The sequence below is a fragment of the Atractosteus spatula genome, chromosome 6 (genome assembly GCF_055471065.1).
Source record: "Atractosteus spatula isolate fAtrSpa1 chromosome 6, fAtrSpa1.hap1, whole genome shotgun sequence".
Taxonomy (NCBI): Eukaryota; Metazoa; Chordata; class Actinopteri; order Semionotiformes; family Lepisosteidae; genus Atractosteus; species Atractosteus spatula.
The window spans coordinates 12,008,667-12,022,443 of record NC_142711.1 but is presented as its reverse complement, the minus strand read 5'-3'; the positions used below and the strand labels follow the sequence as shown (position 1 = coordinate 12,022,443).

General features: G+C 34.8%; 1 protein-coding gene across 1 annotated transcript in view; it reads left to right on the top strand.

Moving 5' to 3' along the window:
* The window catches only part of rgs20 (regulator of G protein signaling 20), a 28,173-nt gene extending 14,945 nt beyond the window's left edge, over positions 1-13,228 (top strand). Inside the window, exons 2-5 of the mRNA XM_088918647.1 lie at positions 2,294-2,442; positions 6,808-6,897; positions 8,128-8,362; positions 10,258-13,228. Of these exons, the coding sequence (XP_088774773.1) occupies positions 2,294-2,442; positions 6,808-6,897; positions 8,128-8,362; positions 10,258-10,446 (663 nt within the window). The 3' untranslated portion in view covers positions 10,447-13,228. The remainder of the gene's footprint in view (positions 1-2,293; positions 2,443-6,807; positions 6,898-8,127; positions 8,363-10,257) is intronic.
* The last annotated feature ends 549 nt before the right edge of the window (positions 13,229-13,777 follow it).

The window sequence follows — 13,777 nt, the reverse complement described above, 5'->3', positions numbered from 1 at the left end:
TCAATTGGAATAGTTCCAATACCGTAATTGGAATTCCAGTAGAATGGGAATTATATTGATAATTGGAATTATCAATACTATGTACTGGCTTAGTTCTGAGTTTCCATTATAAACAAGACATTGGCAACACAGATTTAACACCTTTAAGGAATTATAGATTTTTTTATTGCATCTTTCAAAAGGTATAAAGTTTGTAAAGCACTTAGGGACATAATACTTGATGATATATTAAAAGTTTTTTTTTCTGACACAGCTGCTCTTTGTTCTAACCAGTTGTCTTCAGTTTTACTATTTATTTTTATTGAGTAACAGACTTGTTGTGGGGTCATCTTTCTAAGTGCATATACTGCAGGTCATATTTATAATAATAATAATTCCTTACACTTATATAGCTTAGCTTATATAGTTTTGATGGACGCTCCTCTCAAAGCGCTTTACAGGTAAAGGGGACTCCCCTCCACCACCACCAGTGTGCAGCATCCACCTGGATGATGTGCCAGTCTGCTTACCACACATCAGCGATTAGTGGGGAGGAGAACAGAGTGATGAAGCCAATTTATAGATGGGGATTATTGGGAGGCCATGACTGGTAAAGACCAATGGGAAATTTGGCCAGGATACCAGGGTAAAACTCCTGGTTTTTTTGAGAATTGCCCTGGGATTTTGAATGACCACAGACAGTCAGGACCTCATTTTTACATCTCATCTGAGAGCCCATCACTATACTGGGGCATTAGGACGCACACAGACTGCAGGTCGAGCGCCCCTTACTGACCAGTAAGCAGTAGTGGAAACAGTATTCCTCAAAGTACAAGAAGGTCATTTATTGAGAACTGGAAGTAAACTAACAAGAACAAACGCAAGATAGCTTGTAAAATACTGTCGTGTATTTTAATATAATATTTTATGATTTTATATATATATATAATGTGAATTGTTTAAGACGTTTGTTTTAAATTTGATACTAATAGTCAACAAATTAAACAATATTTGGCATCACATGGATTTCAAAAGAGAACAAGACAATGGGATCTGAGCAAGCAGCATATCAGAAGATGTAAAGTTAAGAAGCAAGATAAAATACAAAACTAGGCATCATGATCTCAAAATTAAAAGTGGAATTATTTCTAAAGCTTAGACGTAGGTTCTCAAAGAATGATGACACAAAGAAAGAGAGGGCTTTACTTTAAAGCTTCATCGTACTGTGAGGACAGATGGTGGGCCATGAAGTGTGAACAATGGCCCAGAAAAATTCTGTGTATTTTTGCTTAAAGAAATGTAGTGACTCTCATCAGTGTCAGGACTGTGGATATCACTTTCATGCCATTTATAGAATACATTCTGATGAAAATTACGGGTATGGTGCACAAAATTTGGATTCATTGTGCTGTAAAACAGAAATTCAATTAGTCCACAAGATGATACCAAAGATTACTGTATCTCACAGACCAAGCAAAAAGTATGAAAAAAATCATCTGACAACAACTTCCTTCAGTAGAACAAAGATCTACAGTTAAAGTCTCTAAAGTTGATAGAGGCCACAGAAATTAAATTAATATATTCACTGTAGTTGGTGAAGTAACAAGTGATGGATTCTTTGGCAGTTGTACTCCAGTTGTATTTTTCCATGTGCAAAAAAGTTTCTTAAGATCTGATGATAAGAAAGATAAAAAATATGACTTAAGTCTGTTTCTACTCAGAAATCAATATCAGAATTACACTCTGCTGTGCAATGCTCTTGCAAAACTAAGTGTCAAAGGATAAAATACTTTTGTGTTACTAACAAAGGTTTGCCAATCTAATTGTCATTCAAGTTTGTCATGTTGCAGAAAATATTGTTCCAGAATATTGGGATTCTCATCATTGCTTTATTTCCATTTTGGACTTTTGTAAGTAGGAGTGTTTTGTCTACCCTTCAAATAATCATTCAATGATCACTCATACAGTACTTTTTCATCTGCAGGTCTTTCATTTCAAATGGTTTTAATTCATAACTTACTAAACCACATATTTGCGTTACAGTAGTGTTGGCTTGTGTTTGTAAAATTAACATTTCACCCAATTCATTCTTGGCGCTCTGTAGAATACACTGTAGAGAAACAAGCAAAATCTCAATATTTCAGACTTTACCTGTAACTGTCAGGCATTATACACAACACAAGCTAGGGATTGTGTACAGTGCCCGAAAGCTAAGAATTATATACTTTGCCTGTAACCTATCCATAGCTAATTCACCCTTCAGATGCAGTTTCCTTCACTGAAGACGTAGCTTTTTTCTCTCCCCCTGCGGCAGCCCATGGGATCGGAGCGGATGGAGATGCGCAAGCGGCAGATGTCGGGGCAGCAGGAGCTGCCGAGCGCTGCACGGGCCCAGCAGGATGCCGGGAACCGAGGGTCCAATGCCTGCTGCTTCTGCTGGTGCTGCTGCTGCAGCTGCTCCTGGTATGTTGTCCAGACAGATCCGCTCGTTCTTTTTTTCTTCTGTGAGCAACTGCTTCTGGCAGCTCTTAATGCGAAGGGCCTGCACATAACTTTGAATCGTGCGTACCTGGGGCAAGAAGTTAGATTATTTGCACCTCACAAGTCTCCAGGCAAAGATTATAATAATAAAAAAATAAACTTTATTTTGTATAGCGCTTTTAAAGGTGGCTTCTCAAAGCGCTTTACAGAATGAGAACAACAATAAATAATAAAAAGAATACACAAGATGAAACACAATTACAATATACAGAGGAGACCGTGGATGGTGGTACTAGGAAAAGCAGAGGGGTGAAGAATGGAACCAGTTCAGTAAAGGCTCTTCTAAAGAAGAAGGTTTTGAGCCTGGATTTGAAGAAGTTTAGAGAAGGTGACTCTGTGATATCCTTGGGCAGAGCTTGGGGGCATAACAGGAGAAGGCCCTGTCACCCATACAATGTAGAGGGGCTTGGGGGACAGTTAGGAGACCAGAATTAGAAGAGTGAAGGTTGCAAGGTGGGAAGTAAGGCAATAATAGTTCAGAAAGGTACTGAGGTGCCAAGCCATGCAGAGCCTTATAGGCGAGCATGAGGATTTTAAAGTCCACACGGAATTTGACAGGAAGCCAGTGCAAGGACTCCAGGATAGGAGTAATGTGACCACTTGCACTAGACCTGGTCAGGATCCTAGCTGCTGAATTTTGGACATACTGCAGTTTGTTCAAAGTAGATTTAGATACCCCAGCGAGTAGAGCATTACAGTAGTCAATTCGAGAGAACTCAAATGTGTTGATCAACTTTTCAGCCACAGTTAGTGATAGCATAGGGCATAGTCTAGCAGTATTTCTAAGGTGAAAAAAAAGATGTTTTGACAATATGCTGCACATGTGGGTTGAATGTTAAGCCAGAATCGAATATCACCCCAAGGTTTTTCAATTTAGTCTGAAGCACAAGTACAGAACCATCTACAGATGGGGTTACAGGATTGGCTTTACAAAGTTGATGGGGGGTGCCAATAAGCATGACTTCAGTCTTGTCACAGTTAAGATGAAGGACAGTTTGAGTCATCCAAGTTTCTATGTTAGAGATGCAATTAGATAGAATAGAGACAGCCACATCAGTGTCAGGTTTGGTATGGATGTATATTTGAGTATCATCAGCGTAGAAATGATGGCTGAGGCCATTGGATCTTAAAAGCTGACGAAGAGGTGGAGCTGGAATTGCAAAGTGTCTCAACAAAGGAATTCCTTCTGGGACGTTTCTCATTTGGTGAGGATGCCATGTGTTGTTTAGGTGTACTACTCTTTTTTTAGCTACACAAACTGAATCACCACAGTTGTTTTCCGCATAATTTTTTCTTAACTTCCATTTTAAATATCAGATGAGATTACATTTTTTTTCCTTCTGTGTCGTTCCCCCCCCCCCCCATCAGGTTTTGAAGCAAAATGCAAAATACATTTCTGGCTAGGGACACTTGTTCGGAAATCCAGATTTTGCGTTCATGGCCTTATAGAGTTCTATAGGCTGAATGGTAAAAACCGGAAAAATGGAAGTGTTGTGAGAAGGAGGATTCAAAATATGAACCTCACGAAGAAGTTGAAGCTCTGGGCTTCAGTCTGCCATGGATGCTTAATGTTGAGAAAAGCACTGATAAGGCCCAAGAGGGCTCATGGGCTTGGTTTTTGAAAATGTTTATTCTGACATGACTTTTGTGTGGCACGTCGTGTAAAAGCCAAGTTACAGGACCTAGGATTTATCAGCATTGTTTTTTTGAATCTCTTTCCCGTTGAATTTCTAACCGGCAAAGGCTGATAAGCACCCATGCCAGGAGGATTACGTGTAGATAAATAACGAGCTACACTGGGAATCTTCTGAGCACGAGTCTGTGGCATAGAGGAAACAACCCCAGATGGTTTCCTCTTTTCTGGCAGTGGTGCTTGTGTTAGGATTAAAATGCCATTCCCAACTTTAATCTTAATTAAACCCTACTAATGTTTCACAACTAGTTATTAAGATCTCTGAATGTTAATTGTTTTGGCTACAGACTGGTTTGAAAATCTTACTAGGTTTTAATGACATTCAAAAGATGAAAAGCTGCTTTTGCACCTGGTGAGAAACCTTGGCTCATCTTAATTATGGTAAAGCAAAACCTAAAGCCATTAGAGGAGCAGTGTTTACAAGATGTGCATCACTTGGGATATATGCACCAGGGATATCTGTTTTTCACAGATTGGGTACAAGTGTTTGCTTCATCTTGTAACATCTTTTAAAAAATTAAAGGGAATCTGTAATGCTATTTTTGTTTCAGGGTTAAAAAGAATCAGCAATGATGAGCACATTTTAAAACCATAATAAAAATAAAATGTACACAGTAGCTTGTGTAACCTCTAATTTACTGTATATTTATCACAAAATAGACTACTTTTCCAGGTATGCACTGCGCCATATTCTGCTATTCAGAACAAGGCAACAAAACTTCCAGTGACATGAAGCAACCCCATTACATTGTAAACAAGCAGGCTTGTGAATACATCTTTTAATCCTATAGAAATATTGCTCTCGATTTCGAGGCGGTTTTACCGATAAATGAAACTTACTTGTTAACTCTGCATGCACGTCACGTTGGGAAATTTTCTGCAGTGAAATATCTGCTGCACAACCTGTACTTAATTCGTTCATACATCACTTTACAGTAGTCATTACAGTGACTAGTGAGCAGGAAGGACAGCTCCCCATCACAATTTGTGGGAACTCCCGCCCATGGAGAGACCAGGGGTTTGTACTTACAGTACTTTCCCAAAGTTAACGATTTTGTGCTTAATTTGGAATTTCTAAAATTTTTCTACACTGTCAATTAAATTATTTTGTTACCGAAATTTAATAACCCGCCTTGTGACTGCAATTCCCCTTTAATCTACCAGAATGCTTTTGGATTGTGGGAGGAAACCACCACACCTCTACCCAGAGAAAAATCCATGTGAACACGTGGGCCACGTACAAACTCCATGCAAATAGCACCATAGATCTGAAATTGACCCCAGGGCCACAGAACTGTGAGGCAGCACTACAGTACTATCATTAGCACCATCGTAGCACAATGTAACAACACAATGAAGTTTAAAGTGTTTTATAAATCTTTCAGGATTATGGAGAAGGGGTCCGATTAGAACTTTCAAGGCTTTAAATTTTGCAGCCTTACAAATGTTTCCTTTTCCAAGAAAGCAGGGTAAACATGGCTTGCATGACTATCATATTATCTGATATTTATATTACACTAAGTGAGGTTTTGTCTTTTATTTTATTCAAGCTTTTGACAGATTTTATGTTATGTGTGGTTTGAAAATGTGTGACCCTATTTCAAAACAATTAAAAATGTAAATTATTGTAGGAAGCATCTATCAGTGTAATAACCTGTGTTTTGAATATAAGGCCTATGAATGTATTTCCCTGAGAGTTCAACAAGGACGTAAGACGGTGTTCAGCAGAATTATCTTGAGTTTTATCATATTATAGAAATAAAATGTTATGTCACCTAGGAAACATCTTCATTGTATCATTGTACTAATTTAAAGTGTGAAAAGAGTAATTTCTTCTTCTGCCAAAACAAAACTATCAACAAACAAAACAAAAGGATGACATTGATAGATTAGTAAATTAAACTATGGATGATTCATTTATTAATTGAAAAAAGTAACTTGTATCCAGCTGTTACAAAGCAATGAATGAATTAATGAATGAATGAATTAGAAAGCTTTTGTCAGATTGAAAACTGCATGTTCAACAGGTCTGTATGCTTTAGAGACATGACTGTTCAAACTGTGAAATCAGTGTGTCATGAATATAGAGCAAAAGTGCCTTTTATTTTCAGAATTATCAATGCAATTTGATTTTGTAAATTTTTTAAAGTTGAAATTTAAATGACAAATATATTACCATTACAGAATAATTCAAAGTTGTATTTGTACAAAGTTAAAGTCAGAGAAAAGTTGGGGGTATATCAACACAAATTATGACTTTGATAACTTAAAATAAACTATTAATGATTTACATTTTTGAAAGAATACCATGACTTAGTATACTCTTAGCTAACATTTTTTTTTGCTACAGACAGCAGGAGAGGTAGCAAAATAAGAAGTGTGACTGAACTAAAAAAGACCTTTCATATGTTCCCTGTAGGTGATGACTATAAAGCAATTCTTATTGCCCTACTCTCACAGATTATATTAACTGTAAATTTAGCCCTGTGGACTCTAGTCCTCTGAAATGTGTGAATTTAAATGAACTAAACTGCAGATAATTTTCCTGCTTGTTATCTGCATGTAGATCAAATGCTTTGTTTACTACCTTGCAGTCTCACTGTTAGGAATGAAGAGGGAGAGGGTAGAAGCAGGAGGCCCTCCTGTGATGTCAAGGCAGAAAGCACCACCAACTGTGAAGAAAGGTAATGAATCCACTGTTTTCAGTAGCGTTTGATGGGAAGTTTTTTTTTCTACTAGAAATGTACTTCTTTTGGAAATGTTGAAAGACAGCACTGCATTGTTGCTATGTTATAACCTTATTTTGAAAGAATTGTGATTTTGTTTTAAACGTAAAACTTTTGCATGGCCTTGCAATCTGTCATCTGTAATGCACAGTGTGCTTCATACAGGCTTAATTAGAATTTAAGCCGAATTTGAAAGGTTCTTTAAATGCATGTGTTGATTAGTTCATTATTTGCCCTTTTAATTTGTCACTATATTTATAGAGCAGTTTTTCAAAATTGTGGAATATAGTAGGATCTTTTGTCTTCATATAGTAGAAATTTAAAGAACCTACAGTAAGTGTGTCATTACAATAGAACATTGTTTGCTACTAGTGTTACTAGATACAGTGTTACTGTGTACAAATTTATTAAAACACATCTCCAAGATTTTGGATGTTCTCAAACACTGAATCTGCTGCTGTTAAAAAATCTTTTTTTTTAATTATTGTTACTGTTGTTGTTATATTAAGTATATGCAACAGGTACAATAAGGTAAAAAATAATTAAAATATTAATTACTTATACAATACAGACTTACTTAAAATGTATTTGGGTTCATGCTGTGTCTGCTTTGATGATTCTGAAATGCTCTGGTGCACTTTTAACATGTTATGCAGTTACTTTAGAGTGAACATGGGCGAGCTTACCATTGCCAAATGTCAATCTACAATATCATGTTGTTAATGATTAGGTAATCAACACATCACAGTATAACTAATTACAAACTGTGCTGTTGTCTTAATTATTTCTCAGACTGGTTTCTTTCTGTCAGCTTGAGGTTTCTGACTCAGGTGTGTCAGGTAATTCTAGTTCACCTGTGAATCCCCTGTGACTCTCCATGCATTTCCCTTCCCCAGGAAAAAAGAACCGTGAATAAACAAAGATAAGTGGGCTCTAAATGTTTCTAACAATTTGTAGTGCAGTACAGTTACTGTTAATGAGAAATCGGAAATTAATATTTGTCAAATTATGCAGGTCCTTTGCAACTAGAAAGGACGGCATAAAATATTATCAATGAAATAAAATGGTCAACCACGTTCATGGGCCTGGTGTTTTAAATCAGGATTTTTTCAGCGCTTTTCCGAAATTCAAAAAACAGACTTTCGCCATTTATCAAAATGTCTTGTCCTCCCTTTCCTTTAAATGAAGCCCAAACCCAACTTTGGAAGAGGTGTGTACATGGGGCCAGTCATTTGACAAACTCATGAGGAGTGCTGGGGGACGGAATGCGTTTCGTGAGTTTTTACGGACGGAGTTCAGCGAGGAGAACATGTTGTTTTGGCTAGCCTGTGAGGACCTAAAAAATGAAACCAACAAAAGTGTCGTAGAAGAAAAGGCTAGGCTAATATATGAGGACTACATTTCAATTCTTTCACCTAAAGAGGTAGGTGTTCTCAAGTTACTTGTAACAGACTATTGCAAAGGATGCTGTAATGAATTAGAAACCTGCACGTGTACATTTTAGAGACGTGATTGTACATCAAATTGTGAAATCAGTGTCATAAATATTAAGTAAAAGTACCTGTTAATTTCAGAATTATCAGTCCAATTTGTTTTGTACATTTTTTTAGTTTAAATATGAATGATAATGTATTACTATAGCATAATTGTAAGTGATATTTCTAAAAATAGTTCAGGAAATGTTCAATGAAGTCAGCTGAGGTGTAAATAGTTCTTTTGTTTTTTATGTGTATATAGCTAGTTCCAAACATCTGCTCTTATTTATAGTTCCAGACATTAGGTGAGGTCAAAGAACTGATCAGCCATTAAAAGTCTTCTCTGTCAGGGGTTTGTCACAATTGAGCATGAACACAGCATAATAGATGCTTGAAATGGACCAAAAGTAACATGATTCTCACCAGAGTAATACACAACAGCCAGTGTTGTTATTTCTGTGATATGTCAAGATGGAATCAAAAGGCCAGCAATATGATACAGTATATACAGTAAGTGCAATTAATTATGCATTAGGTTTACATTTGACCACATGTACAGTAAATGTTTTTTCTGTTTTTATGACTGTGAGTTATGATTTTATTACACCATTCACACACAATCTGTTTTTTTCCCATAATTTTCTAAAATGAACCCACTGATGTGTGCACAATCACAGTTTTATTCATTCACTATATGACTTTTTATAGATGATTGAGTGAAGCTGAGGGGTAAACACACAAAAAAGTAATATATTAACAAAATTAAAAATTGCAATACAGTCATATTGTATTAACAGTGCTGGCTTGTGCTCACATTAAAAATGAAAGTATATCAAGTTTTATTCATTGGATAATTATATATTATAACAAATTTTCCAATAAATCTCAGTTATAGTTACTGTGAATGTATCAGTGTTATAAAATAAAATGTTTCTATTTACCAGTAAATAATTAATCTCATCATTCTTTCCTTTCTCTCCCTCATTGGGACTGTTTACTAAATAGAAAGTTTACTATATCTCTATCTTATCTATCTACCTAAACCATAAAGTATATTGTCCACTTAAGCACTTTGACTTGAAAGGGATCAGATTGTATTATCTAGCAGTTGTAAATTAATTTGAAAATTCACATAGATAATAAAAAAGTTTTGCAGTCATTGATTGTTTGTTGATGTCTGAGCCGTGATCTCTTACAGCCTGTTCTGAATTTGTCACAGTAAATAATATACAGGTTGCTAACCATATTATATCTTCGACAGTGTTTTAGTATTGTTGCTCTGTTAGTTAAAGCTTTAAGAATTTAACATACTTAAAGCCACATATTCAGTACACTTAAACCACTTTTATCTTTTAAATGTAGAGTAACATTAAGCAACTGCATTTATTGATGAAAAACATTGGCATTTTTTGGAAGACATCCTTTTTTTTAATATGTTGATGTTCTGATCAATTAAAAAATCACTCTTACTATAAAAGATTTGTTGAATGATTATTATGTGTATTGTATATCTCCAGCTGGTTATATGAATTGATAAAGGCATTGAAGAGGGTAACTGTGTGATGGAATAGAAATTAAAACAAAGCTGTTATAAAAAGATCAGTAGATCACATACCAGTTCATTTTCCATTCAAATATGTATAAGCAGTGTCCTACATAATAAATTCACCCATAGTTTAATGGTAATAAATTAGTAGTGCTCAATTTCTCTATGTCATAGGATCTTTGAGGGAATATTTTTCTTCAGCAAAGGGCTGCGTCTAAAGAATACACTTCTAACTTTACCTGTTAAACTTTTTAATACTTTCCTTTCTCACAAATGTTTTGTCTTTTTTTTTGATAGGTGAGTCTGGACTCCAGAGTTCGTGAAGTGATAAACAGAAACATGCTTGAACCAACATCCCATACGTTTGATGATGCACAGCTTCAGATTTACACCTTAATGCACAGAGACTCTTACCCTCGATTTATGAACTCTTCAGTCTACAAGAGTCTGCTCCAGACCCTTTCAGAACCACCCACAGAATCATAGGAACTGGTTTACCCTTTCATAATTTGTTTCTGTTAGAATATGTCAGAGGGCCAATCAGCTCTTTACAGGGATTTTACAGCTAAGGGATCTGCACCTGAAAGTAATACTCAGGCTTCTTTTACTATGGATTTTAAGGTCTCAAATCTCCTGAGGGCTCAACACCACAAGCTTCAGATCAACAAAACACTCCAAAGGATAATAATGATGGCATTATTATTATTATTATTATTATTATTATTATTATTATTATTATAGCAGTGGGCTATTTTGGTAAAGGTGATTCTGGTGAGGCAAAAATGATTAGTGTAGTTTTTTTACAAAGGGTATGTAGAAAAGGGCATACCATGAAAAAGCAAATAATTTTTTAAAACTCAAGAAACACTTATTGAAGTAATGTGCCAGATATTTGTTTTTAACAGGGACAATGCTGTTAGCCAGTTTTTCTTTTTTCTCACTTTTGCTTTACCTACTTTTTAATGCACACATTTCACAAACATGCACAAAGATACACAGTACTCACCAAAAATAGCCGGGCAACTTCAAATTTTAAACTTAAAAAAATTCCAAAGGAAAGGAATTTTTACACCTAAAGGTGCAGTTTGTGTTCAAAAACTATAATTGTTTTAGGTTTGTCATAAGAGTGCACATACAAATAAGCTTATTACAGGGTAATTAAGGGTTACATTATATTTTAGGAGCTAGAAACATCAATATAACTTAAATCTGAATGAATGAAAACTGAATGAAATTATATAATCTTTAAATATCTGGATTATCTACCAATGTAAAGACAACTTTATGTTACAAATTAAATGAGAAGTCAGTGAAAGTAGCATTTTTGTAACGAGTTCTTTGAATGTTCAAAAGATAATTAGCTACACAGTTCATACAGTACATAAAAGATTAGTCTGAGTTCTAGGAGTGATATCAGAAGAAAAAAGTATACTCCCAATACTAGTAACACATGTCCACTGTTAAAGCAGCAGGAACCTCAGATCAGAAGAAGTTCAGATCAATCTGACCTTCTGGTCTTCCATCATAAACTACGAGATCTACACATACTGTACATGAGATAAGACTTTTGCTTGTGTTTTCTCAGAATGTGTTTCTACTGTCATCCAAATTTTGACAACAGGGGCTTGATAAAAATAGCAAATGGATTAAGATATAAAAAAGGGAACATTATGAAGCCAGTCTTTTTACAACATTATTTTACTTCTCAGCTGAAAAAAGCACTGTGCCATGCAGGTAATATTTTAAAGTAAACCTGCAAAATATATTGCATACATTCAATTTATGCGTTAATCACTTAAGAAAACTGCTTTAATATGTGACAGAATAATACAAATTATACCAAATTATTGGTTTAGCGCACTACATTTACTCTTAATTTTGTAAACAGGGACGAGCACTGCAAATGCGAAGCACAGGGCTCATTACAGTGTTTTTTAGTGCAAGAAATATATGTATTTGAGTCTGTCTCGGTAAAAATGATCACTGTGATTACATTTATTTTGTGGAGTATCTTCGTGTTTTCTGAATGGAATTCGAACTCATAAAGCTTTCCATAACTTCTTAAAAAATAAGAGAAGATTTTCATAAACCATTGTTATGTTAAGGTAATCCTCAACTGAAACTATTTGCAAAAACTGCATTCTTGTACAGCTATGGAAAAAATATGGTTTACTGGAATGTTACTATTGTGTTATCGTAAACTACAATAATGATGATGATGATGATGATGATAATAATAATACACCTCAACACTTACCAGGACAAGTTGACTAAAAATGGATGAGTGAATAATGATCATATCTGAAGTTCTTTTTTACTGAATATATACAACATAAATGAGTAATGTTTAAATACCATATTAAAATAATATATAACTTATTGAAAGACATTCAATAACATAGATTTGTCTGTAATAAAAGCACATGTATGTAGTTCTATAGAATGTTGGTATGGATCTATGGAAATACATTGTTATGACAATTTGCCTGTGAAATTTTAATCTTTTGAAACTTCTTATTTTTGTGTCCTTCCCTGTAGCTCTGAATGACCCAAAATAATGTACAGTGTGTAACTTCCTACTGATTCTTATACTGTTGTTTTTTATCCTGGCATTTTATATACAAATACACTCTTACATGTATAGCGAGAGTAACACTGAAGTGAAATTATAATATTGCAGTAAGTACAGAAGTTTTTATATATATATTATCTTATTCTGCCTTCACTTTCTTATTAAATGTTTCAAACTAAGACTTTGGAGTTGCCAAGTTACTTTTTGATAGAATTATTTATGTACTCAAAGACAAGAGCTACAATCAGGGAAGTGCTTTGAGATTTAGTTTGTGACATTTATGGCATGGGAAATCTTCATTTAAACCTCTAGTCACATTTACAAATGACAAATTTGTCTTAGCCTACACTCTGCCAGTTAGCAGTAGTACTTCCACTTGTCTTGGAGTATATAGTACTTCTTTTACACCGAATATCCATTCAATTTGAGCTGATGGAAAAATAATATAGATCAACCTCAAATAATCTACGCCAATGGTTTGGAATAATACTGCCTATTATTTATTTTGTTGTTGTAAAATTTGTTTTTTTATATCACAGTTTGCTTTAAAAATGCATTTTTAATTATCAACTTGTGAATGTTTATAATATGGTTTAAAAAAGTATTGGGTTTTAATTTACTGAAGAAAACAGTGGAAAAATTGTGGGCATTTGAATTCTTTTGAACTATAATAAAGCACAAGAATTTTATCGAGTTTTATTGGCGCCCTGTTTAATGCCTTCAGCTACATCGTGGGTTGCACAAAGCAGAAAAAGTCAACTTCATACAACTGAGTAAAATATTGCAAATACTATCGCTAAATACAATATTACAAGATACATCACACTAAAGGCATGTTGTTTTGGACAGAGGGTGAGGAAGTACAAAATGAAAATCAAAATGAAATAAAAAGCACATAGCTAGATAAAACTAACAATGTTTGGTGATCAGCAGGCAAGGTATGGCAGGTATTTTGTCCATATTTTGAAACACAAAGGTGTCCTAGATTTCCTTGCAGTTGTCATTAATTCACATCTTGTCACCAGCATTGCTTCACAAGGGGATTCCTATCAGAGCATCTCATTCCCTCATTAAACTGTAAATCCTGGCTGGAGAGGATACAAAACACTCATGCAGATTGCCAATCTGCTTACCGTCTGTTAAAAAGGACAGTGGAGGAAAAATGTTTCAGAGAGACTTATGACTTGAATTTGTACTTGAGCTTTTGATATATTACAAATTTTATTTATTTTGATTGACATTCTA